Here is a 27,792-nt window from a genome sequence, read left to right on the forward strand (position 1 = left end):
CATAGATCCGCCATTTTGAGTCTCAAGCTACTGACAACGAACAGCAGAGGGGGCGAACAGACCGACTTTGGAAGCGTCCAAAAACCGAAATAAGGCTTCTAACTAAAATATTTCGAGCTGAACATTTGCTTGAGAACTTCGGTTAATTATAAAACTCGCGAGATTACAAAAAAAAAATAAAAAAAAATGAACCAACTTGAGGTCATCGCTCCCTCTGCTGCTATAATTAAATCATTATGTTATAATAAAATGGTACATCCGGAATCTCATACTGCAAGGATAGGTCGAGAACGATTAGAAGCAATCAAAAATTTTCTTCCTGTTAGAGATTCATTCAGAAAAAAACTACAAGAACGTCAAAAAGCACAAGTTGAGTACGAAGAAGACATTGAAAAACTATTTAAACCCGTCACTGCAGCTACTGAAAAAGCTTCAGCGGCTGTTGAAAAAACTATATGGGGAGATATTGAGGATGATGAGAAGAGAAAAAAAGGGTATTTTTCCAGTATTAGAACAAACTGTAGCGCAGACTGAAAAAATAGCAGCTAGAACTAAAAAAACTAAAAGGATTTTACGAGACCTTCCAACTGACATAGCTGCAGCTCAACCTCCACCTCTCGATGAAGATACTGGAAAACTTCGTACTGATGTCGCCGACGTGAGAAAAGAACTTGCATCTAAACCCAAACCAGTAGAAGGAAACGTAGAATTGATTGCAAGATTTAACGAAGGAGTTGTTGAAGATATTAGAAATACTGAAAGAGAAAAATTACCCAAAGCAATATTATCTGGTATATTTAATAAATCTGGTATTTTAAAACCCCGTCATGAAAAAGTAAATGATGATAATTTTATTAGATGGATATATCGCGTATATTACAACAAAAAACAAGCTAGAGGTCCAGAATACGAAAGTCTTAGTAGAGAAGTAAAAAGACTTTATAGAGAGAGACTGGAACAACTAGAACAAGAACAACTCTCTCAGGAGGAACCTTCATATCAACTTCCTCAACCTCTGCAACAAATAGAACAACTACAATCTTCTTCACCGCAGAAAGAGATGATGTTGAAATCACCTATAGAGAAAATAAAACAAGTATGCCAGCAAACGTCAGTAAAATAATAAATCAAGCCGCAAATCAAAAACTAGCGGAATTATCTGAAGAAGCAGAAAGAAATATAACAGCAAATTAAATAGCAGGAAGCGGTCTTCGTCGACGATGATCACCATTTGGAAAAATGATAATTACAATAAAATGTTTAAACGTATATCCGACCCAGCATTCGACATGGATGCACCGGTCCTCAAAGATGAATCGATACGTGATTATCAATTTTATTCCTATGACGCAAGACAACCAAATCAGCGGGGGAGAATCGAATTACAGGTTCATGATACAAGTAGATATTTTTTACCAGCTGAGGCGTTTATTGAAGTAGAAGGTAGACTTGTAACGAATGTTGTAGCTAATACGCTATATGATGCCAATTTGCGTGTTGGTTTTGTCAACAACGGGATTATGGCACTGTTTGATAGGGCCACATACATGATTGATGGAAAAAATATTGAATCAATTCAGAAAGATGTTGATGTTGCTACAACAATAATTGGTCTAGCGAGATATTCTGATGATTACACAAGATCAGCCGGTCCAACAATGATGTTTGCTAAGGATATTATTAACAGCGCTGATCTTGTTCAGTATATTAAGGTACGGACACCAGTAGCTGTTTCATCTGATCCACAGCCAGATGATTTTGAACATGAAGCTAGACCAGGTGCTGCTTTTGATATCATAAAAAGTGTTAATGCGAATTACAACCTAGGATTTGCAACACCCCGAGCAGCGTTGTCAGGAGATAATAGAAATTTTTTCATGTGCAATTCCATTGTCTCACGTCTTTGGATTTTGCAGAAATGTTAGAAAGGTCATCTTTGGAGCTAAACATACAGTTGTGCTCGTAAGAAAAGGTGATGATAATGATGCAGTCTGGCGAGGTGCTGGTGTTGCTGATGGTAAAGTAAATATATCAAAACTTTCATTGTGGATGCCAGTAATGATTCCATCTATTGTTGAAGAACAAAAGTTATTATCTTTTATGGATCAAGGCGGTAAATCATTGCTATCATGGTTAACAGTAACCACAGATGCTGCTCAAAGTAATGTTAATGGTTTATTCACATGGAATATAGCATCACAACAGGGTGTTTCTGCGCCACGACATATTTTTATTGTGCTGCAAAATAATGCTCGGACGAATAATCAGGAAAATTCACATATGATATTTGACAATCTTGGAGGTAATGAAGTTTCCTTGCGGATAAATGGACATCAAGAACCAGCTGAGGATATATTGTTAAATTTTGATCAAAATCACGTAGCGCGTGCATATCATCGTTTGATGTCATTCATGGGACGTGATCAAAATGTGGATACTGGGCTGCAAATATCACAGTTAGATTTTACAAAACTGTATCAGATTTATTACTTTTTGTTGGAACATCTTGATTTATCCAAGCAATCTGTCGTTGATATACACTTTCGAGCTCGTGTTACTAACCCTCCTCCTGATATAGCTGGTCCACGACTTATTCGCGGCACCTACAGAGCAATCGCGGTTATGCTCAGCGATAAAGCCATGTTACTTGAAGGTGGTAGTAGTCGAATGAGGGTCGTTGATGCACCAGTGGAAAATCTTTAATCACCATTTGGAGCGTGGCAAGTATTTATCATAAAATGCCATATCATCACGTTAGTGTCAGTCTGACTCCTGGTCAGATTAAAAACCTTCAATCAACTTCAGCAAAAAACTGCGGCATGAAAATATCACTAAAGCGAGATCAGATCACGGGTGGTCAAAATAAACTATCATTATCAGAACGCCAGCTTACACATTTCAGTGGCGCTAAACAATCAAAAACAGGCGTCAAACTCAATCTCTCTGCGGGTGCGGTTAAAGACTCAATTAAAACAGGTGGTATTTTTCCACTTCTCGCGGATATTCCAGCGTTAATAGCTGCTGCCGCTCCAGCCGTAGCAAAAGCAGCCGCGCTAGGTGCTGTTGGAACAGCTGCTGCAATGGCTCTAAAGAAAGCAACAGGAAAGGGATACAAAAAAAAGGGACGCGGATTAAGATTGCCAGGATCTTGTTGGGGGGAGAGGTCTAAGGCTTCCACGTTAGACGCTCCAGCATCAAATTTTGATTTATTTGATGCTGCTAAACGATTTAAAAACATTTCAGAGGTTTTTTCATGCGAGATCAATTACCAAAACAACCAAACAAACTCGAAACAGGTATTATTAATCTAGACTCGAATTCAGGACCTGGTACTCATTGGGTATCATACGCGGTTGATCCACGTGGAATCGTTTATTTTGATTCATACGGGTTAGCTCCACCAGTTGAATTTATCAAGTATGTTGCACCACTTCACGCAAGAACCTCTGGTTAAAGAGTTTGGTATTCAACGCTACCCACACAAACAATGACTGATCCGCCAATATGCGGCCGTGAAGTAATTAATGTACTTAATGCTATATCAAAATCATCCAAACCGCTACATAAAGTCGTGCATGATTATACAAGCAACCACTTCGTTACGCGTAAAGCGCTTTAAACAGATCTTTAGATCTTATATAATGGTTGATATTTACGGAAGATCTTCTTCACGCGTTAAGAAAAAGTCGGCGACGTTGATCTGTCGCAGTACGCGACTAAGGATGACCTCGCTGATATTGTGAATCTGGCTGGAGATGACCCAGATGAGGTTGTTATTTTTCAGGATCGACATGGTAAACTAAAAACGAGCAATATCAAATGGAATGATATAGTTCGACGAGTACTTGGTGCAGTTACAGATAATATACCCGTGTTTACTGACAGCGGCAAAATCAGGGATTCAAGTATATCGTTTACAACCATCAGAAATCATATTACAGCAAGTGTTGCTAATCGCGTGAAAAATACCGGTGACATAATGACAGGTGAACTCAGCATGAACGGAAATAAGATAGTAGTTTTAAGAGATCCAACATCCGACGAAGACGCCGCAACAAAAAAATACGTCGACGTCAACTACAACACCGTAGATGGTAAATTATCCACGTTGCGGGCCGAGTATGACGTTCACACAAACGCGTTTACAAATCTCCGTAGAAATTTTAGAAAAATTAATGAAACCGCAGAGGAAGTCTTCGGCACTCCGTTGGTCGTTGACATCAAACTCGTTGATATCAAGACGAACATCGACACGATCACAGCAAAACATCGTAGCGGGAATTCCTGAGATCGTTAATAAAACCAGTCTGATTAAAATCCCAGCCGGAATAACTCCCGGGCATATTACCAACATCGTATACACGGTATCATCGGGATTTGCAACATGGTCGCAGCAAAATAAAACCATTAGATATACCGCAACAGTCACTGGCGTGTAAAGCCTGTCTGTGTTTAGTGCTGCAAAATTTGAAATATTTACAACGTATCCATGGCGTCATTCAACTGATAAGTTTTCCGGGGTTGTATCTGTTATATTAAATAACGGAACCGAGGAAATATTTAGTCTGGAAGCAGCTGATAAGAAATTAAACGCAACATCTTTCTGGTGGTGTTTGGAATTTGTAGCTGAAACACCTCAATTGGTTAATACATAAAATATAACGAGTACCTCAATCGACGTTGCATACAGGTACAATCAAGCGCGTGAATGGCAGGCAGCGTTGAAAGATCGAGTTAAACAATATGGAAATAAAAATAAAAAAGTATCAACGACGATTAGTTATCATCGACGTTGTTGTTTATTCGGTATCCGCTGTTGTTGCTGGAGCTGGAATAATATTATCCGCGGTAACAATGAAGGCACCAGTAGCTGTGACTATTTGTATTTCAGCAGCAACAACGATTACAGGTGTGCTTAATGTCATTGCAAAAAAAATATGTACTTGCAGGAATGAAAAATTATCCGATTACAAGATAAAATTACACGCATACACGAGGTTATCCTCGTTGTTATCAGCGAGTCTCAGTGATGGAATTATATCCGATTTTGAGTTTTCAATGATGATTAGCGTATACAATTGCGCTGGTATTAAAGGTACGAGTATTAATAATGACGGAATTACTCCAGCAGATCGTAGCGAACACAACCCCGCACAAGACCACGATGATCTCGCTGAGCTCGATTAATCCTGAATTTAAAATCAATTTTCCAACTGCAATTCGCGCGAATGAAATTGCACTAGCGCAATTACGAGTATACTATAGTTGGCCAAACATCAGATCGAGATCATTTAATGGTACACCAGCAAATAATTATCTTGTATTTGCTAATAAAAACAAACCAGATGAAACACCTGACTTGGTTGTTGTTGGAATACCAACTGGCAGTTATGAGGTCGAACAAATCAATGATGAATTTGCTCGTAGAATAAAATCAATAACAGGAAAAGAAGCAAAAATATCAATTAATGTTCATGAATCAACACTGCCTTCTGCAATCGAAATAAACTCTCCTGATTATGCCGTTGATATTTGTCAGTCCACGATAAGATCCGTACTAGGTTGGCCTGATATTGCGCCAGAATATCATGGAACACCAGAACCAAGGTTAAATGAATTTCTCACTGACGATGCCAAATTTATAATAACTCCAAAATATCAAAAGCGAATACCCATGGAGTATGACAAATTACTATATAGGTGATGTTAGAGCTGTATTTACAGCACCTGATGGCACACAACTTCCTATGATGGTAGGAAGTAGTATGTACTATGTTAGTAATGAAAAAGCGTTTGTCAATGAAGAATTTATTGGTTTATTTTCCAGTGCAATTAAGTCCGAGTATGAACGTGTATTCGGTAATCTACGAAATTTATTTTTTGATATAACACATCTTTACTCAGAAAATACAAGACAACAGATTATTGAAACAATACAGCATTTAAACCATGTTATATCAGATCTTAATTATATTAATAAAATTATTACTCTATCACTTACAATCAACACTCCAAGACAGTCTGAGTTTGCTGGTGGTAGAATAATTTATGATCCTAAATTTCGTATAACAGTTAAAAAATTTTTTACTGATCATTATAAGATAACTGACGCGGATATACCAACGTTCATATTGCCAGGATTTGAAACTGACGGACTAAAAAAATCTATCAATGACATCACCAATGAGTTTTTTCCTAAAATACTCGATTCGTGGAGAAAACTAGCACCACCAGCAACTGTTCTTAGATATAATAATGAGCCACACGGCGGTGGCAGACACGTATCTCCGGGAATCGTTAATATAACATCGACAATCGCGGTTAATCTAGTTTGTGACGTAATCGAAGGCAGTTATCAAATAGATCTTGGAAAATCAAATCAGGCTCAACAAGGATACATCCTATACACGTTCACACCAAAGTTTCCCCTGGGGATTTGATTGTGCAAGTACCAACCAATCCTGTTTATCTACGTACACATAATCAGTATTTGTCACGAATAAATTTCAAACACACAGACCACATAGGACGATTAATTGACCTGCGTGGGGAGGAATTGATTATCAATCTATCTGTAAAGTCTTAGATTTCTGATCGTAGAAAGACTTTTATCACAATAATAGATCTTTGATCAGAAATATTTTATTTTATTTTATTTGATCAATATTTCAACATTTTTAGTCAAATTTGTTATTTTTTGCAGCTATTTTAGTCGATTTGTCAAGGAAAATTTGTCAAATTACAGTTTTTCGTCAGGTCAAACCTCGAGCGGTTTTCTAATTGATTTATCGATAAATCGTTAAAATCCTCATTTTTTTCGAAAATTACCAGAACAATTAACAAAAATCTCATTTTTTGAGCTAATTTTACTGATTTTTAACGATTTATCGATAAATCAATTAGAGAACCGCTCGAGGTTTGACCTGACGAAAAACTGTAATTTGACAAATTTCCTTGACAAATCGACTAAAAATGTTGAAATATTTTATTTTTTTCTGAAATTTGATCATTTTACATAGTTCTAGCCCATCAAAATTAGTATATATATATTTAAAATAAAAAAATATTTCCCCTATGAACATCTATTCGAGTCTTTTAGCAAGTTCAGGGAGGGGAAAGGACAGTACAACCCAAGAACTCGTATCTTGCCACCGCATTTTACCAAGTTCAACAGGCACACGAAATACTACCCTCTACGAGAGCCCCTAACCCGTCCAATAACGGTCTAGAGGCCCAAGAGGGAGGACGGCACAAACATATATTATGAATGAACTTCTATTCGAGTGTTTTAGCAAGTTCAGTAAATATGCAATGAATGAATGACAATCTTAATTAAGGACGGCACAAACATATATTATGAATGAACCTCTATTCGAGTCTTTTAGCAGGTTCATTAAGTATGCAATGAATGAATTAATGACGGCACGAACATATATCATGAATGAACCGCTATTCGAGTCTTTTAGCAGGTTCATTAAGTATGAAATGAAATATATGTAATGAAATGAAATGAGATGAGATGAGATGAAATGAGACGAGGCCATTTTCTACGCTCAACAGAACCACCCACCCCAATAATCAACTCGTGGGTAATACAAAACATGTATTAACCACCGGTGATATGTGGATTGGAGGGTTCTGTTGAGCGTAGGGGGGCTGGCGGTGCCCCAATTCATTATAAAAATCGCTAATATGCGTAACCACCGACGGTTGTCAGTCACGGGATTCGATCCTGCGGCCTCGAGCATCACGACCAGATGCATTACCAATTGAGCTATCGAATTCATCTAACACTATATGTTTCAAAGGTTATTATATGCTATAGCATTTCTGAATAGATTGTAAATTTCTGTATAGATTGTAAATTTCTGTATAGATTGTAAATTTCTGTATTTCTAAATAGATTGTAAATTTCTGCGTTATAGACAGTGGTTATAAATAGATTGTAAATTTCTGTATTATAAACAGTGGTCATAAATAGATTTCAAATTTCTGTATTATAAACAGTGGTCATAAATAGATTGTAAATTTCTGTATTATAAACAGTGGTCATCAATAGATTGTAAATTTCTGTATTATAAACAGTGGTCATAAACAGATTGTAAATTTCTGTATTATAAACAGTGGTCATAAATAGATTGTAAATTTCTGCGTTATAAACAGTGGTCATAAATAGATTGTAAATTTCTGCGTTATAAACAGTGGTTATGAATACTTGTGCATTAAAAACAGCAGTTTCTGTCAAGATCTTGCACTAACAATTACCACGGCACCACCACCTACAGATCGGTTTAAATACTTCTGCAATTCTGAACAGATTGCAAAGATCTGCATTAAAAACAACGTGTTGTGCCTCAATTTTCTCATAACAGGTTTAAAAATAACTCGTTGATGAAAAATATGTTTATTTTGTAAGTTAGAAACCATAAATATCTTTCTTTGGTATTAATTAACCAATTACGACCATAAAAATCGGAAATTTACGAAGAAAATTATATATTACATAAGTAATCTCCCTTTCGCATATTTAAAAATTCAGTAGTGTAACGATGAGGCTTTCTGACAAAAAAGGATAAATGGTCAAAAAATGGTTATTAAATATAATTTAAGGTAGTGATGATAGTTTATCTCATTAACAATATTGGAAGGTGATTTTCTGCTTATATTTTTTTTAGAAAGTAGATTTGTATATATTTTCCGCGACATAACGTACTGAAGGCATGCAGATCTCAAAGTATTTCGAAGCCGTGTTCATTGATTGAAATATAATTTCTTTATCGGTTTCTGTATTTGTAGACTTTACCGCCCTCCTTGCAATTGTTTTACATCTCCCAATATTACACGTGCTAAGTTCTCGCTCTGTGTAACAGCTCGAAGATTGGATAAATTATTGTCAATTTTCCCCCCATTGATATGATCGATTACAAGACCGTCTTTGGTCAACCCCTTGTGACACTCGAAAATAAATCTATGACAGAGATAAGGTTTCTTCCTAACAGTAAACAATAGATAACCATGATTATTAATAAAACCAACTGGTTTTTTTCAATCGACAATTTCTGATCATACCATCAATATTTGATTCGTAGTTTGTTATTGTAGGATGTTGGACAAATTCATTTTGCTCCATATATACAATAATAATATTTGTTTAAACCATAATTTGTCTGAAGACTTAGTTAGATAATCCTCCATGGATTTTATAGCGTTGCTATTGACGTTATTTTTTTTGTCATACTATCTTTTAAGCTCTCTGTATCGTTTACCACCACAACACGCACATAACTGTGTTTTTCCTCGCACTCCAGCACCACATCGCAGACATGGTATTGGTCCTAAGCCTCCACGGTGAACGCACTGCATGTGTTGTCCGCAAAATTCCTTTTTACAGGATTCATTACAACGAGTCAATGAACCAACCATAAGCCATTTGCATTGAGACATTGTATACATAATATTTTAATTTAAATATTTGTTTGAAATATAATATGAACGAATTCGATAGATTATCCCGAATAAAGCCCTTGAGCGGAGATAGATTTAATCTCGACAGAATATCTCCTAACCTACCGATGCAAGATCTAGTTGATCCGAAAAACAAGGGTTTGATTAATAAAATTCACGACGCCAAGAAAGAATTTCACACAGATGGTGCATCTCATGTCTGGTCAACGTTCAAGATTATACGCAACAAAAATATCATTAACGCTATGATGAACGACAAACGAGCAGCAATTATCATTAACTATCTTGATAATCGCAAATATCTTTTAAGAATAAAATTTGTCGTGTTGACAGAAACAGATGATTGGATTATCCGTGACAAATATGATCCTGTCCACGGTAATAAAAAAACTGTCGTACTAAGTAGAGATTCCAAACCAGGTCTATTGACAGGTATTGACAAACCGTATTATGAACGAGCATATCCTGTGACCGCGGTTATTTATGGAATCTATGTGATAAATGAAAAACCTAGCGTTGATAAACTAGCGCCGATGAAATTTTCAAAAATAAATTGTGTGGCTGAACGAGTAACAGAACATTTTACCGTTTCGACTCGTGGAAACGGTCTAACGGATACAAGACGTAAAATAATAAACACGTGGAGAGAAATGGTTAAAGATACCGGTGCGTCTATCAAAGATGTCGCTGAATTAGGAAAAAAGTTAAAATTTCCAATAACCGTAACGACGATAACAGGAGAGATTTAATATGAATCAAAATATAGATCAAAAGGAGCTTCGATCGAAATTATTGATCATAACGCACACGCGTAGACTAACGTAGTAACAATATTTCCACGAGATCGAACTGTTAAATGTTATCCCGGAGATATGTTTGATTTTATTAACGAAATAAGTAAAAACGATCCTGTGTCAGTATGGTTATTTCAGTCTTGCGTGGAAGATAAAAATCAATTTTGATCAGTTTGTGAGATCAAATGGCATTATTTATCGAACAAATCCTCTTCACGAGAAAGTGAAAAATCTTGCACTGCAATATACTGATGACACTGACGAACTATTGAGCAACTGTTTTACTGTTCCGTCAGTTGCGGCTCATTTTGCTAGAAAGAAAAATTCGTGGAAACCAACTAGATTTGATTTTTTTAAATGACATAGTATCCAGTTGTGTCGAATATGGACACGGAGGACTATGGAATACTAAATACAATCACAGAGATGTTATTTCAGTTGATATGGTTGCATGTTATCCAGGAAGTTTTCTTGGATACGGAGATTGTTCTGTGTACTTTAAAAGATTCGGTCATCCGACGCACGAAATGACGCGAGTATCGATAAATGGACCATTACCGGATTTTGACCTAACTGGATTTGCTCGTATCGAGTCATTCGAAATATCTAAAGGACTTCATCCAATTTGTTAGGTTTGGTTTGGAAAACATTTTTCAGAAAAAATGTGGACACCAATAGTACTATTAGGTATATGCTTGATTGTGCGATATTAATATCGCTGACGATCAGCGAAGCAATTATATCATATCGCAAACAAACCGAAGTTTGGTTACCACATTCGGATGAAACCGATTCAAAGGATCTTGGTAGAAAAATAATTGGCAAATTTACACAAGGAGGAGCATATGATCACACACGACATTGTGCAAGATTGATCATGGACGATGCTGAGTTAGATTTTATAATCGCTGATACAACGAACAAGAACACGTTTATAAGTCGAGAAACAGTTTTCTTGTCAAATGGAAATAAATTAGGTACAATTGTGAGCTACATGGACGGTGAGTCACCTCAGTATACTCATTTAAGATCATCGATGCTCGCGTATGTTTCAATAAATCTATTATCGATGATAAATAAGGTTTCTACACTCGCTGTCAGAGTTGCTACTGATTCGTTTTATATAAGTAAAAGACATTCAATACTGTTAGAAAAATTAAACATAGGCACTTATGCTTCGTGGGGTTCGTGGAGAATGAAAAAGGAATATATGCTCGATTATTCCGAATCCGCAGATGTTGCGGTTAAAGATATTTACTGTAAAAAATATCAAACGTTGACAACTTCGTTGTTACCATCGACATACGATCCAATAACTAGACACAAAACGGTTTATCTAAACGGACCTGGCGGTTCTGGTAAAACTATTCGAGCTATCGAACTATTTCAGAATTCAGATATGATTGTGCTAACACCAACACATAGACTAGTGCGAGAGATGAAACAACGAGGAGTACAATCATGTACTTATCACAGCTTTTTTCGATGGAAGGGTGATACATGGACGTCTTTAAGGATGGGCGAGAAATACATTCCAAGGATTATAATATGGGATGAAATATGCACTGTACCGCTAGAAACACTAAAAACATTTCTTGATTGGTTATTAACAAGAAATACTGCTGTGATAATGTGCGGCGATCACGGTCAACCACCACCTGTAGCTGGACCATCTCCACATGGATGGCTGAAAAATTTCGTTGACCACTTCGAAGAAGTATCTAATGATCATAGACCACTTGATGCAGCGTTGACGGAATTTAAAAAATTAATTAGACTAAAACCGAATAAAATTCAGTGTGAAGTAATGCGCGAGATAATTTCAGAAACACCCATGAAAGACTTTTTGCGCGCGTGGAGACCAAATGATTTGATAGTTGCAAGTAGAAAGATAGTTCGTGATACACTTCAACGGGAGTTGTTTCAGTTACAACGAGAAAAGTTTCCAACGCTGCCAGTTCCGTTATGTTATCGACCAGCAGATACGCGACGGCAAAATATTGACGTTGATATACCAGGACACTTGACAGAGTCAAGGAAACAGAATCTTGTACTAAATGATATTATCACAGTTGATGTTGATGTTGTTGAAGATGCTCTACGTGCTGATAAATCCCCGTGGACGCTTGGATACGCAATGACAATTCATTCATCTCAGGGATTAACTATTACTGATACAGTTGTTTGGATCGTTGATGATCGTATCGAATGGTCGAACTTGGTTTATCTCGCTGTATCTCGAGTTAGAAAAATATCTCAATTAAGACGAATCGTCATGGACTCGTCAGTGATTAGTGATGACCTCGATCGTCGAGGCCTTGACGAATGTCAAAGCGATATAATAAGAAAAAATTATCTGGTTATAAACAGTATGATAAAAAAAACAAACGCGATTTTGATCTTGATGTTGATTTTATTAATGCGCTGAAACAACAACAAAAAAATCATTGTGCAAGTTGTAATTGTATAATGTTATGGCGTTATCTAAAAAATGATCCAAGACAATTTACCGTAGATAGAAGAAATAACAATCTTGGTCATACACGAGAAAATATCATGTTGACCTGTCTTGAATGTAATCGACGTCAGGGTGCCGGCACCCTTGGAGCTAGTTAAGTGATTTGGGTGGTAATTGTGTATTATCGGGAATTATCTGTAATTGTTCACGTACAAATCCACGTTGAGGAGCAGTTGAATCCAGTCTGTAGATTGCGGGTCTACCTGAGGATCTTGTCACGGTGGATATCTTATGTGTGGTAACACTCCAAATAGGATCAGTCGCTCTTTTTTACCGCCTTCAAGTTCACCGGGCTCGTATAAATACCTGACAGTGACATTACCTAATAATGGTTGCGCTGAAAGATCACGTCGTTGTGTAGGTATATATTTTTTTGTAATTGCATTAATAGGTTTCATGTTGGTCGTTCGAGTAATCTCATTATTTAACACTGCTATAACATTTGGTAATCTTGCCACCCATTCACGAGATCTCGTATCCTGAATCAATTCCTTCGCGTATTGATATCCAAATAACCGCTCAGCAAGTGTTCGATTAAATCGTTCAACAATTGCCTGATCACGATGAATTGCAGTATGTTCTCGTCGTATTTTGGTATTATGTTGTTTCATCAACGATGACACTGGACCAAGAAATTCCTTGCCAGGATCAACTTGTAACAGCTGTGGCCATCGTTGACCACCTCGTTGATAAATTCGTTTAAGAGCATCGGCTACCTCAGATGCTGTTTTCGTTGATAGCGGTTCTGCATCTTTATATCTACTTGCAACATCAACAACAGTTAGCGCGTATTTGTACGTTTTTTTTTTACGCACAGTATCATGTGGTAAAAGCAGAATATCAGCTTGATGAACTTCATTAGGAACACTGACACTGAAATGTGCAAATCGAATTTGCTTCGGACGCGGTAGGTAAATTTGCCATATTGCCTGTTTGGATAACCACGCTTTAGCAGTAGAATGTTTAACCGCTGCTGCATCAGCGAGTTTACTAATTGCTGCTTTACCCTTCCAGTATCCAATTGGTGAATAATAAATCGATTCCATTTATATATTACCAGCTCCAAGCGCTAATTTACCTTTCATCGCGGATCTTACTAACCAATTAGCTAATTTTTCTTTGATATTTTTATTTTTTATAGCATTTAACGCATGAATTAATTTAACATCTGCAATATGCCTATGTTGTAGATCATTGCCTTTATATGCAACATCATGCTCATGACATGCTTTATCAATAGCGTTTATTGGTTCCTCGCCTGGTTTTGGTTGATCCTGATTATCAAGCCTGATATGAAGTCGAGTACCAGGACCGCAATAATTATATCCTGGTAGATGTTTTTCTCCTGGGTATTTAGTCCACGGAGTTCCCGGTAATTTTGTTAATTTTGCTGCAATATCACCTCCGCGTTGCTTTTTTTTAACGCTGAATTATCACCGGGAATAAATTTAAATTTTCTTGTACCACACCGCGTACACTTACCCGTAACCGCTGATCTGTTATTTTTTGTGGTAATAGTTGTTAGTGTATCCGTCGGGGTACGCATCCTGCACTTCACACAATATAAATCCATGGACATTTTATACAGCATGGATATAATTGATTTCTCAGCGACAAGAAAACGAGAACCTGTCAATCACCATCCTGCGTTACCAAATTCATTTAGAATGATAATAATAGGACCATCTGGAAGTGGAAAGACACAGTTGTTACTCAATCTTATAATGAGATGGTTAAAGTGGGATAAATTATATTTGGTAGCCCCGTCAGTTGATGATCAACGATGTTATAATGTACTTAAGGATTTTAATGAAAACGCGGATAACGATGTTATCGAGTTTATAACCGATATTGATGAAGCACCATCAGTTGATTCCATAGACGGATTTATTAATAATTTAGTTGTATACGATGATGTGATGCTGGACAAACAATCAAATCCAGCTAGGATTTTTTCTCGAGGTAGACATAAAAATGCCGATGTTATTTATGTTACTCAACGATACACACAAATACCAAAAGTGATCAGAGATAACTGTAATATTTTAGTTGTGTTTAATAGAGTTGATACACACACGTTGCGAAATATTCATCAAACCTGGTGCAGCGGTGACATGGATATAATTAAATTCAGAAATTTCTTTTCACGAGCGCAAACTACTCCGTACGGGTTTGTAACAATAAATTTGCACGATCCTAGAACAAGATATCGTACTGGACTTGATAAAATATTTGGATAGATTAATAGCAGCAGAGGGGGCGATGACCTCAAGTTGGTTCATTTTGTTTTTGTAATCTCGCGAGTTTTATAATTAACCGAAGTTCTCAAGCAAATGTTCAGCTCGAAATATTTTAGTTAGAAGCCTTATTTCGGTTTTTGGACGCTTCCAAAGTCGGTCTGTTCGCCCCCTCTGCTGTTCAACGGATGTAACGACAAGCGTGTTTTCCATAATGCCGATTTGTGGCATTGTCGGGTGTTCCAACCGCAAAGGTGTACAAAAAGATGTAAGATTCTTTAAAGTACCGAAAAGTTTGACTGATCAAGGTTTAGAAACAATGAAATCATCGGAAGAAAGACGTCGTTTATGGAAGGCAGCTAACAACAGAAAGGACATTGAAACTAAAGAGAGATGGAAAGGAACACTTGTTTGCTCTAAACATTTCGTGGCAGGTATGATATATCAATTTTTCAGCTGAGTTATAATATATTTTTAGCTTGATTTTTACATTTTAATCTTAGCTGTAATACTAACTGATAATCTTGGTTTACAAATCCAAGTTCAACCAGCGGGCACCTGTCGTTTTTGATAAAATAATTACATCACAATGTTATATTTTAGGTCAAGAGTATCAGGATTATATTTTGACAGTTCAACAGTCATTCTCTGTTGACTTATGATGACTTTTTCCTTGACTTGCATAATACATTATTTAATTCTTTTGAATAAAGTCACTATCTCAATTGATTTCGTCTTCTTTTTACAAGTGTTAAAGATTGTTTGCACGATATAACAAGTCCATCACGGTTGCCAGCTCTCGATCTTGGTTACTCAGAAATTACTTGACCTGCAATGGGAGCAGCTCATGGGAGATTGAATCGGGCAGCCACCGGAAACATACGAGAAAACATTCAGATACAGTATCATCTCTATTAACATTGAAAAAGAGGTGCATATAATTCGGGGACAATAATGTCAGTGGCATATCAGAACGTGATGAGAATACAGGTAAACGAAATGACAGTACATGTAATATTCACAAAGTAACGGAACATGCGTCATTTCAACCTGCATATCCAGATGAAGAAATATCAAAGACAATGGACATCCAAACTGACTTGACAGTCGAAGCAGTCGAACAACTAGAAGATGATAACAAGTACAGACTCATCGAAGCCAAAGAAAAGGAACAGTTTGATTTTAAAGGACTATACAGCTTTCTATCTTATGTTGACAATTCTGAACAAGTAGCATTTTACACTGGATTGCCCAATGTTGCTGTATTAAAATTAGTTTTTAATTTAATAGAGGGACATATGAGTAACAATAGTAAGAGTCTGTCAAAAGTAAATTAATTTCTATTCTGTCTTGTGAAACTTCGAATGAATTATCTTTTCCAAGACATAACCTATCATTTGAATGTTTCTTTACCTACTGTGAAAAGAAGTTTTCACAGTTACTACGGATGTACTCTACATTAGACAAGGCTTTCGAGTGCAATGGCCAAATCAAGAACACTCGAGGGAAACGATGCATATGTGTTTCAAAAAAGTGTTTGGCGAGAAAGTTGTTATGCTAGACTGTTTTGAATTATTTACAGAGAAGCCAAGCGGTGCTCTGAACAAAGTGTACACATATTCCAATTACAAACATAACCAGGATGTGAAATATCTAATAGGCATTGCCCCTCAAGGTGTTATTACATTTATTTCTGATGGATGGGGAGGTGGAACCTCTGACAATTATATAACGGAAAAATCAGGCTTCTCAACAATATATTACCAGGTGACATAGTGATGACTGATAGAGGTTTTAACATAGAAGATGTTGTTCGCTTCTATCAAGCTGAATTAGCTATCCCTACGCACAGTTACAACCACTAGAAGTTGCGAAAACTAGAAAAAATGCATCAGTTCGAATTCACATGGTACATGCTATTGGTCTCGTGTTGCAATTTTGTTTTAGGGCATCGTTCCCAGTGAGTTTATTAAACTGAAACATGGAGAGAGTATTCCAACTATTGACAAGATTGTTACAGTGGCTCGCTTTTTAACAAATTGATGTCCTTCATTTGTTTAATTTGAGTGAAACAGTGCAAGTTTATTGAGCACACTATTATGTGTACATTGCATGTTACTGTCATTCATATGTAACATAAATTTGCAAATAAAGTGTACCATACTAAAACAAGCTCTATTCTATTGTGTTTATAATTTACTGAATGTCAAAATTGTCATAGCAAGTAAGTGTAAAAAGAAATCTACTGGCGCAAGTCATGGTTTGAGGATATATTTCATTAACTTGTTTCCTTGGATCTCTTTATTATATTTAAAAGATAGAACAGAGACATCATTTCACATATTATTGATTTATTGATTTGTGAATAGTGTAACAAATGATAGTATACAATATTAGTCAATTTCTAATCTACATAACCATCCTTTACCATATATTTGGCATCATCAATATAATAAACTAATATTTCCATTATAATATATACAATATATTAACACTTTAAAAAGCATACCATGGTGGCCACTGGTAAATATATTCATTAAATGCACTCGCCAAAATACCATTTTCCTTTCGGCACATGTTTGAGTTTTATACAACTCGTATGAAACAATACCTTTGGGAAAGTGTCACTGTGACACATTATCATTTTTCTTCCATCATCAACTCCACCACAAATGCAATACTTTCTGTCACTCTGAGTGGATATAATTTTGTTTCCTTCACCGGTAACTGCGTTTGGCGTACGGACTTGTTTCCGTTAAGAATATTTACATAGGAGTTCAGGCATAGCACATTTGGAGTTAAACGCTTTAGAAGACACTGTTTGCCACAGTTCATTGTATCTGAAAATACGTTCATTGCGGTAGTCACGAGGACACCATACATAAAAGTCGCAATAATATCGGTCTGATAAAATAAAAAGAAAACCATTTGCATTTGCATCTGGTAGTAATATGTGTTTTTACAATCGATTGTTAACCGGTTGTGTATCAATTTCAGCCACGGAACATCCATGATAGGTTTGTCGTTCATGCTGTAGGGCCATTTAATATTGAGACAGCCATCCCCATAACATTCACAAGAAATCATGTTATCTGGACCAGCTCCAAACTGGGGGTATCTATCTTTCACAATCAAACTACTGTTCAATAGTTTAAAATTGACATGTTTACTCTTAAATAATGCTGATTATTCCATCTTTGCTGTTATTTCATGTTTAGTTCCCCAGGCTGTTGCGGCACTATTGAAGGGCATCTTATTCCCATTAGATGTACAAATAATTGTTTTCAGTACTGTCAGAGATGGCTGATAAATGCTAGTGTGGCATACACGGTAAAACCTGGAAGCTGTTATTCTTTCTGTACGACGGCTGTGCCAGAAGAGACTATTTGATTGGCCCCTTGTCTCCTTCCCAAGATATGATGCTTCTTCCTTGGAAACAGATATGTTTATAGCACTACACTTCTCTAACACCTGCTCGTATGATGAACCTGAACAGCTTGTATCCTTACAGCATGCGCATATCCGACTCAAGTCAATTGGCCACTCTGCAAATAACGACATCGATTTGAAGTTCTCTGAGAACTTGCCCTTGCCTCTTAATAATAGAATGGCAGCCTTCGGCAACATTGCGATGACGTTCATTCCATAATAGATTATGTAAGCGATGATATGTCAGACACGATGTGCACAGAATCATTATTTGAAAGTTGTCGTTGTTGTAGTGCAGACTGTACGTCCATATCTTGAAGTCGTGTATATGATATTTCAAACTTAGCTGAAGTAGGAAACATCTAGTATGCAGGTACATCAGCCACGGTAGCATCCTTGCATATTCTCGCACCTGCCGCCAAGGCAAACAAAACTTCGGCAACGTGAGTACAACATTTCCCCATTCCTGCCTTGCATGTGCAATGTGCCGATTCCACACTCCCATCTGCGGGAACAATAACCCATGGCTGTAGAGCTTTCTCTCTAACTCATATAGAATGGGTCACCTGGAATTTAGAATGAAGGAAACATTACAAAATATAATATTTTGCGTCAGTACTCTAGCTTTTAGTACATGTCCAATGTATCCATACATATACATGAGGAACTTTACATGTACGATCAATCAAACCCATTACTAAACGTGTAGTAATAGCAAACTCACATAAGGATGAATGATTTGAGTAAAATTGAAAATGCTGTTGTTATTTAACTGATTTTAACTCCATGAATCTGTCATCACAAACAACCTACTGCAATAATAAAATGGAGTCAACTGAAGTCATGTTTTGAAGAGAGAGACAGAAACAAAAACGGAAGTGTAAGTATCTTTGATCTCAACACATGAACCCCATTAATGTCCTTGTGCAGTATTTATTGGATCCATCCGTCTTGGAAAAGCTTGTATGCATCAAGAGACTTGTAGGTCTTCAACTGATCTTTGGTGTATGCTGATTATCTAAAAATCAAAAAAGTCTACATAGCTGACATCAGGTCATTTCTTCCGATTGTTGCTAAACGTTTCAGCGGGCAGTTTATATGGATCAATCTCTATTTTAACAGTTTTCTGGATGTACCTCTCACGAACATCACCTACAAGTTAATCGAGATACGAATTATGGATCATAGCTTTCTTTGTTGACTTCTCCATCATAACTATCAAGGTGTAGCGGTGCCATTGGTGGTGGTGTTGGTGAGGTTGATCGGCGCATTGTACCTTCCCACAAGGTGTCTGCTTTATTAGGTTCTCGTTATCTAGAAGATGATCGCCGTTGGTGTTATTCTCCGGATCGAGTAAATATTAATATAAAGTGTGAAACTTATAGGCGGAATAAATAACGATCTGAGCAGATATATAGAACAGAATGACAAGAGCCCCCGTACATGAAAAAACAACAATTTAATAAATTACACAAACAACTTTGATAATACATTACATTAGGAAGATACACTTTTTTAAAAATAAATCTGTCACCAAATTTCAAAAACAAATATGTTTATATAAATAGCCGATCTGTTTTAAATGATAGAATTGGTTGATCATAGAATCGAGTGAACAAGCGAAGTCATTGACTTGTACAACTTCATAACCTGCTGATTTCCAGTCTACTCCAACTTCACAGTGGTTGTTGCTCTAGCTCTTTTCGCCTTTTCTCTTCTCCAACCTGCCTACTGTATCGCCTCTTTTCGGTCCTCAAGCTTCGTGTGGGTAGGTAGATACATAAGTACGTAGATAATTGGATCAGTAGGTTCGTGGATACGTCAGTGGAAACAGAGAAGCAACCTAAATTTTCTGTCAGTTGTCCTCCTGGGAATAGATCATTACTCCCCTCTCGTTATGTCAGATATCGTTTTATCGGAATTCAAACAGAAACCAAAGGCTATCTGGTCAAGCTTAACATGGCAGACCATAAACAAACTTAGTTTCATAAGATTAGTGTACTTCCTAACGGCTATTCCATTCTGGCACCCATGAACATCACAGGAGACATACCATTTCCGTTCTCGTCTCAATTACACAAGTGAAAGAATGAAATTCATTACATTGTTTAACTACGTTAGTTTCAGCGAATACAAACGTTCGAGTATTTAGCATACATGAAATCAGCTAAGACCAGTGAATTGAAACAGATTCTCGTAACTCATATCAACTAAAGTAATGCATGAAATTCTTAGATTCCTATAACAATCAAGACGACAAATTCAAACAATTCATCAAACTTATATAAAGAAAATCATTGTGCGAATTCAGATAGATGAACTCAACACAGTTATACTTATATAAATAAAACTGTTCTACGAATTTAAACAAATAAATTCATGCAAATATAAGCAATTAAATTCAAGCAAATCATTATATTGTTATCAACGATTGACATGAGACTGACGCAAATACATGTGCTTTCAAGCTTTGTTCGCTTCTACCGCCAGAATTGTGTCCGTTGACTTTCTATATATCCGGTCCCTTTGAAAAATGTTTTACGAGAGAATTTCTTCCAAATTCAATCTCGGAGTCTCCATATTTGTTCCTCTTGCATGAAAACGTAGACTGACTAAATATTTGGTGATGGGGACATATAAAACACAATAAATTTCGTGTGAGATCCACGCCCCGTATGTAGCGTAGCCAATCAGGATTAAATTTATCTACCGCCTTGTATAACTAGATGCCACAACTGCGGTCAGCCTGACTTCTAGATTTCCAAACAGCTGATTATTGAAAAGCTCATATCTGACAGTTCCAAAATAAAATCGAAATTAACCTTCCCTTTTCTAGTCTGTCTGACGGTTAAATAAACGAAGGCTTAATTAGGAATCGCTTCCTCTCCCGACATAGACATCATAAATCATTGCAGTATAACGATTAAAAAGCACATGTCCCCATAAATCTAATTAATTGGTATCTGGCTCAAGTTAATGTGTTCTTCATAGATCGACAGAAATTTTCATCCTTACAAAAGGTCAACTATCGATTTGCAGGGAGCTCAAAATGGCGGCTCTTGTTTAATCGCGTTGCATTTGGGAAAGTGTGTACCTTAGCCTGACGTCAGTGAAAACAACCAATAGATTTTAAACATTAATGAAACACAGTCCGACAATAAGCTGTAGCGTCTTGAAGTAGTATTCAGTATATATTCCTGTAATCATCTATATAGCGGACCACCAAATTCATTTTGTAACACCTCCTTCCCAAACATGTTCAAAATATTGAATAACATACATTGTTACTATACTGGAGCAAAACTATTACCAAAACATTGTCAGATCCTGGTTGCTGCGAGGTAAAACAGTTCCCATGGAGAACACATACAAATAAAATTATGATTTATGAATTGAATGCTTCAGTCCTATTGACCAACCAGATAAGTCGGCATTGGTATCATTTGCAAGACATGTATGGTATTTTCAAGACGCATCGTCGTATCACCGTGTTGACATTATTTCTGATACTGGAGTACAATTTTCGGATTGTCTAGCCCATGAATGATACGTGATTGTAACTCACCTCTCATGTAATGGCTTATTAAATAATTTTCCAGTACGGCATTTATCAATATTGAAACCAGTTTGAACGAGCTGAAATTTGAACTCATAGTTTTGATGCGGACCATAATCGTATATTTCCCGAGAATAAAATTATCTAACGCAGTAATTCTGAAGATATTTTCATATCTTCATTTTTTAACCTGATACATTTGGTGTTATCTGTTAAAATTAAAACGTGTTACATTTTTAAATTAATCTGATGACTCTCGCCGTATTCTCCATATTTCGTCTGATTTAATCACTTGTAATCACTGAAGCCGTCCATCAGAGATCACCCACAACATGACCCACTGAAGTTGTTTTTGTTTTGAAGCTCGAGTATTCACAAATGCACCTTTGTAGAATTTAAATATATTAAAGCTAATGATATGTGAGCTAATCACGAAAAATTGGTAATACATCTATAAGTCAAGGTAAACATCAGCCAACAAGTCATTGATAAGTATCATTATGGTTATTCTTAAATATTCTGCTCTGTATTTTTGACAGGGTCATTTAGATATTTAAATGGTCGTTTATAACATATATAGAATGTAGAATAGTTTTCACTGCATGTATGGCTGTTACTAATTTAAGTATTAAAGAACGAAATTTACTTGTTATGAGATACAGGGATTGTAATTCGCTTCATGGCGTATTTTTTCTTTACCTACAGCGTACTTTTAAAATCCAGTTTGCGCCGATTGCTTAATGATTGTCCACTCGTCCCAATGTGTATATTTAGTTATGTCCGACGATTGCTTAATGATTGTGTACTCGTCCCATGGTGTATATTTCGTTATGTCCGACGATTGCTTAATGATTGTGTACTCGTCCCATGGTGTATATTTCGTTATGTCCGACGATTGAGACATATATTGGTTTAATTACTGCATAGACCGACTTACGGCAGGGACTCACTTACCTTATGTTACCGCCATAGATTACTATATACATTTTTTATAGTTTATTCAAATTGTTTTATGTTTTATCAGGATAATGTCTCATTTTCGATCATTGTTTTTCAACTTATGCAATCTATATTTGGTACATATAGTATTTTGCCACGTACGATTATTGAGAATTTTTACCTTAATTTCTAGTAGGTCATATGAATTGACAAGTACGGTTGAATTATGAATGTTATACGTAGCACGCCATTAGAGGCGTGTAAGCTTCTTTTAATACCCATGTGATTATTTATTGTTTTAGATAGATTTTGCATTGACGAAACTTAACAAACATTTTTAAAACTAAAAACGTGAAAATCTACAAATAGTCATACTAAATGAATTGCAGAGTAAGCTTTGCATGCAAGATGTTAATATTAATATATGGTTGATATTATGGATAAAGAAATGAATTTATGGACATGATACAATCTTGACTCCAGACATGTCACAATTACAGTCAATCTGAAAACGAACCGGTTAATACAACAATCTAACATTTGCCTCGATGCAATTATATTTTGATTCCAAACACCATTCATGTCTGAGCCACAACACTCTATATCAGTTAAGGCGAAGTGATCTCGTAATACATCCTCGACATTTCAACCCAAATATTGAATCTTTGCATGTTTGTCTACATCATTTTAAGGTGTCACAAATTGAAATAGTGTTGTTTTCATTGTGTTGACTTCATACAAAAAAGTGTACATTTTGTTGTTTAATTAACATATATTTTGTCTTAAATAATATGTAGTTTCTTGAATCTGTCACTTCTTTAATCATTTTGTTTAATTTTCACATGTAGTACATAAAGTAATAACTTCACATCAAGCGTCAAGTCCGAAGTACATAAATAAATCTCGAGTGACCACATGAAATATTACGGTGCATTTCTAAAGCCAAATTGCAGCATCTGTTATCCTTAACTTAAATGAATCCAACATATGTTTTGGTGAATGTACATTAACAGCTTACGACACGCCGAATTATTACAATGTTGTGCTATAAAAACTAGGGAAAAATATGATTGCGTATTTATTTCATAAGAAATATGAACCCGGTTCTTCGCATTCTCCATCTTGACATAACATACGAAATGATACAAAGGAGTAATTAATGACATCAAAGTGAAACAGTAACAATAAACGTGAAGTCAAAACCGTTTAAAACCTTTCGAACCTAATGACTGCTTCAAAGGAAGCGCTTTAATCGGAGTCCGTACAACTCTACCCATTGGTATGTGGAGTGGAAGATCAAAGTAAATCACGTACTATAAAATATAGCGGCATGTTGTAAAAAAGAGCAAATATGTTATGTGCTGAAACTAGTTTCTTGAGATGTCGGACAAATATTAATAACTAGCTCTCAATCCTTCTTGCATTCATTTTTATATTTCTTTTGCTTTTGATTTAGACTTTTGTCATGTGGTAACTCTTCTGTATTGGTGGTACTCCAGATTTAAGCTTGACGCCATTATTATTAAAATAACATTTGAAAAGGATTGATCATTTATGAGAATACTCTGAGATTCTGATACTCATACTCGAAAAGGAAAGTATTCTATAATTGTCTGCTTTGACCAGAACTAAGCAAACTGCCCACAAGTTCACAGTTAAGAAAAGTTACAAACACTTATCGAGAACTATGTAGTATGTTAAATAGCCAAGACTAGTAAAATTCATATAGAAATAATAATTGCGAGAAACGTATAAACACATAAGCTCATAAACTTGTCATTCACTTGAAGCACGTGCAACTGGGGAAGATGGCGTATAACATGGAAATGTCGGAGCTGGATATGTTTTTAGAACAAAGACGACGGAGACAGTAGAAGGACCATTCCTGGAATGTTTGTAGAGAGAAGAGACGCAAGAAATCTATATGTCCGAAATACCCCTAGAAAGAAGATCATCAATGACAGCTGTAGTGGTAGCTTTTGAGTTCAGGAATAAGGATTTTGTAAAACTAACAGAAGCACTAAATAGGAAAGGGTTTAAGGGATACATTCTAAGACCTAAAGGAACTCAGCCGATATTACCATACGCAGACATGGGCATAGGCGGGGAAACTGTAAACATAAAGGAACCATCGTCCGTCTTGAGGAAAATAAAGAAAAATACGGAAGAACCACACATAGAGGACACACCATATTAGATATCATTAGAAGCTACGGAAGAACGGTTGGAAAGGAAATTCAAAATCAAAGTCTCCAATGCTTGAATTGATACCTACCCAAAAAATCCGATTAAAAATGGAGTTAGGATTTTAGAAATTGAGAAGGAAAAAAGAAAGACAATGAAACCAGTCTTTTTCCTACACAGATTGATAGTGAAGACTTGGTACGAAGTGTGTATCTAACACAGAAAACGTAAAACATGTGGAAAAACATGTTATGTGCCAAAATATCTCACAATGCCACAAGATCAGAAGGAAACACGAAAAAACAAACACATGTAAGTGAAATAACAATGTTTCCTAAAACGATCGTGCAGAGAATGGTATGGATAGAAAATATCAATGAAGAGAATCAACAACAAAAGTAAACAGAGACATATGACCGTCAGGCAAATAAGAACAAACAGCAGCAAGAACAATAGCAAAAAATAAAAAATATAAAAAAAAAATAACGAGGGGGAGATGGAATCAGATGGGAAAGACGAGGAGAAACAAGAACAGCAAAAACAGAAACAAGCTAATGGACAGCAAGAAATAGAGAATAGGGGCCAACAGCAACAGAAGCAACAAAATCATCATCAACCAGAAGAAAACAACAAAGATCTAACACAAGAAACACATACAGGTTAAGTAGAGACAAGAACAACAACAGCAACAAAGACAAGAAGTAGCAGCGACACCAACAACAACAGGTAAAAAAAAAACAAAGAGCGACTACAAGGAACAGAGAGACAGGAAAACGAATCTCGAGTCCAAAGAAATAAAGAAGACAACAATAACAACAACAGCAAAGAAGGGTATTAACATCCCACAAATACCTATGGAGGAAAAAAGTGCATAAGGGGACGACACATCTCAGCTATTAAATGTAAGGATGACAAAGAATACACAGAGGGCAAGAGCGATAATGAATCCAATAATAAGTACAACCAACAAGAATCAACATGAACCCTTTATGTAATGGTTGACATTAAAGAAGAAGAAATTAAGACAAAAGATCCAAACAACAGTGGTAAAAGGATGAAGCACAACAAAAAACATGGAAGGTTTCGGGAAAAATGGAGGAAATAGAGAAGAAATAGAAAAGAAACGAAGGAAGAAGGATAAAAGGAAATAGACGGGAATAGGAAGAGTTACCACATGTTAAATTTTGATGAGGAATTAGAGGAAAGTTTTACGAATGCTGTGACCTATCTATAAAAAATATTAATCTAGTGCTTACCTTTAAAAAATAGGAATAAAAGAAAAGATCCATAAAGGAAGGCCTAGAATGGAGAGAGTGGAAGCACTCACACACACACACACACACACACACACACGCACACCATAACACTAAGATAGATAATTACCATATACTTTCTGTAAATCCAAATAAATGTTAGGTCAAAAGAAGATATAACGTTAATCAAGAGCTACATAGCAGGGGTCGCTCATAATCGTCTTGTAGAGAAAGGGGAGGGAAACTCACTCAACAGACTTATGTCTGAAGGGAGGGGTGTGTTGAACTTGGATCCCAAAAGCAGAAAGTTTGACCCAGTAGGGAAAATAAAGAACCCTCACCAAATACTGACTTGTAAATAGTGCGATAACGCCATTATGTCCTCATAAAGTTTGGCTTAGGTGGCCGGGGGGGGGGGGTGCATCTTTCAAGTTCTAACTATCTGGGACGGACTAAGAGTTGCCCATAAACAAGAAGAAAATGAACAGATGAATGCTAGAAATTATCATGAAAGTGGATTTAAAAAGCTTAGAAAACAATGAACGTGTTATAATGTCGATTGAGAAAATGAGAAGGGATGTACATACGATTACGTTGATGTATACGTGATGCGTTAGAAATCTATCTATCTATCTATCGATCGATCGATCGATCCCTTCTTAGTTATCATTATGTCTCTTCAGATCAGACTTTTCTTGTATTTCCCATGAATACGTTCTTAGTTACGTTATTGAAAACAGCATTTTCTTTTGCGAATATAAAAATGTCAGGTTATGTCTTCTTCGCATCTACAATTTTCTGGTTATTCACGCGGTAACAAGGGTACATCCTGATCATCACAACTATGGCTCATTATGAATGAAGCATCATCTGTAATTTCCTACTTTATGAAGAGCGATACAAATGTTAATATTACGGACAACAATTAATTAACGAAGGAAATTTGTCCTACTTTCCAGCTAATTGGATTGTTTTATTATAATACGCCTTGTTGCTATATGTAGTGAATAACGAAGAAACAATTCCTTGGCTTGCGAGATCTGGTGCCAAGATATGTTTCTGATATCATTAAAAAAGTACATCATCAGCTGTATTAATTATATGCGTCATAGACAGCCATTCCGGTTGCCAAATAAGCCATTTCTATGTTGATTCACTAAGATCATTTTTCATTCTCTGTATTTCCGAAAGAAGAGATAGAATCTACACATGCATGTCAGATGTTCATCGCACAATAACGCTCATATATATATATGAGAGAGAGAGAGAGAGACAGAGCGCAGAAGAGAAACATAGCAAATTTAAATTTTCATTGCATGGAAATCATGGTAATATTACACATACAAGAAAATTACAATATTTCCTTTAGCTGCTTAATTTAAGTTCTATCATGTTTGATTAACGTTTGATTTGGATT

At 36.2% G+C, this 27,792-nt stretch overlaps 1 protein-coding gene across 1 annotated transcript; it reads right to left on the bottom strand.

Annotated features, from left to right (window-relative positions):
* Positions 1-17,426: 17,426 nt before the first annotated feature.
* On the bottom strand, positions 17,427-27,498 carry LOC149786763 (uncharacterized). Its single transcript, XM_089975972.1, has 5 exons — positions 26,107-27,498; positions 25,751-25,759; positions 19,405-19,453; positions 18,821-18,986; positions 17,427-18,200 (listed from the first exon to the last, which is right to left on the bottom strand). Exons 1-5 carry the CDS (start codon positions 26,195-26,197, stop codon positions 17,655-17,657), a joined length of 861 nt encoding a protein of 286 aa, XP_089832098.1. The 5' UTR covers positions 26,198-27,498; the 3' UTR covers positions 17,427-17,654.
* Between the last annotated feature and the right edge of the window lie 294 nt (positions 27,499-27,792).

Source organism: Sinohyriopsis cumingii, chromosome 12 (genome assembly GCF_028554795.1).
Source record: "Sinohyriopsis cumingii isolate HCF-2022 chromosome 12, ASM2855479v2, whole genome shotgun sequence".
NCBI classification, from domain to species: Eukaryota; Metazoa; Mollusca; class Bivalvia; order Unionida; family Unionidae; genus Sinohyriopsis; species Sinohyriopsis cumingii.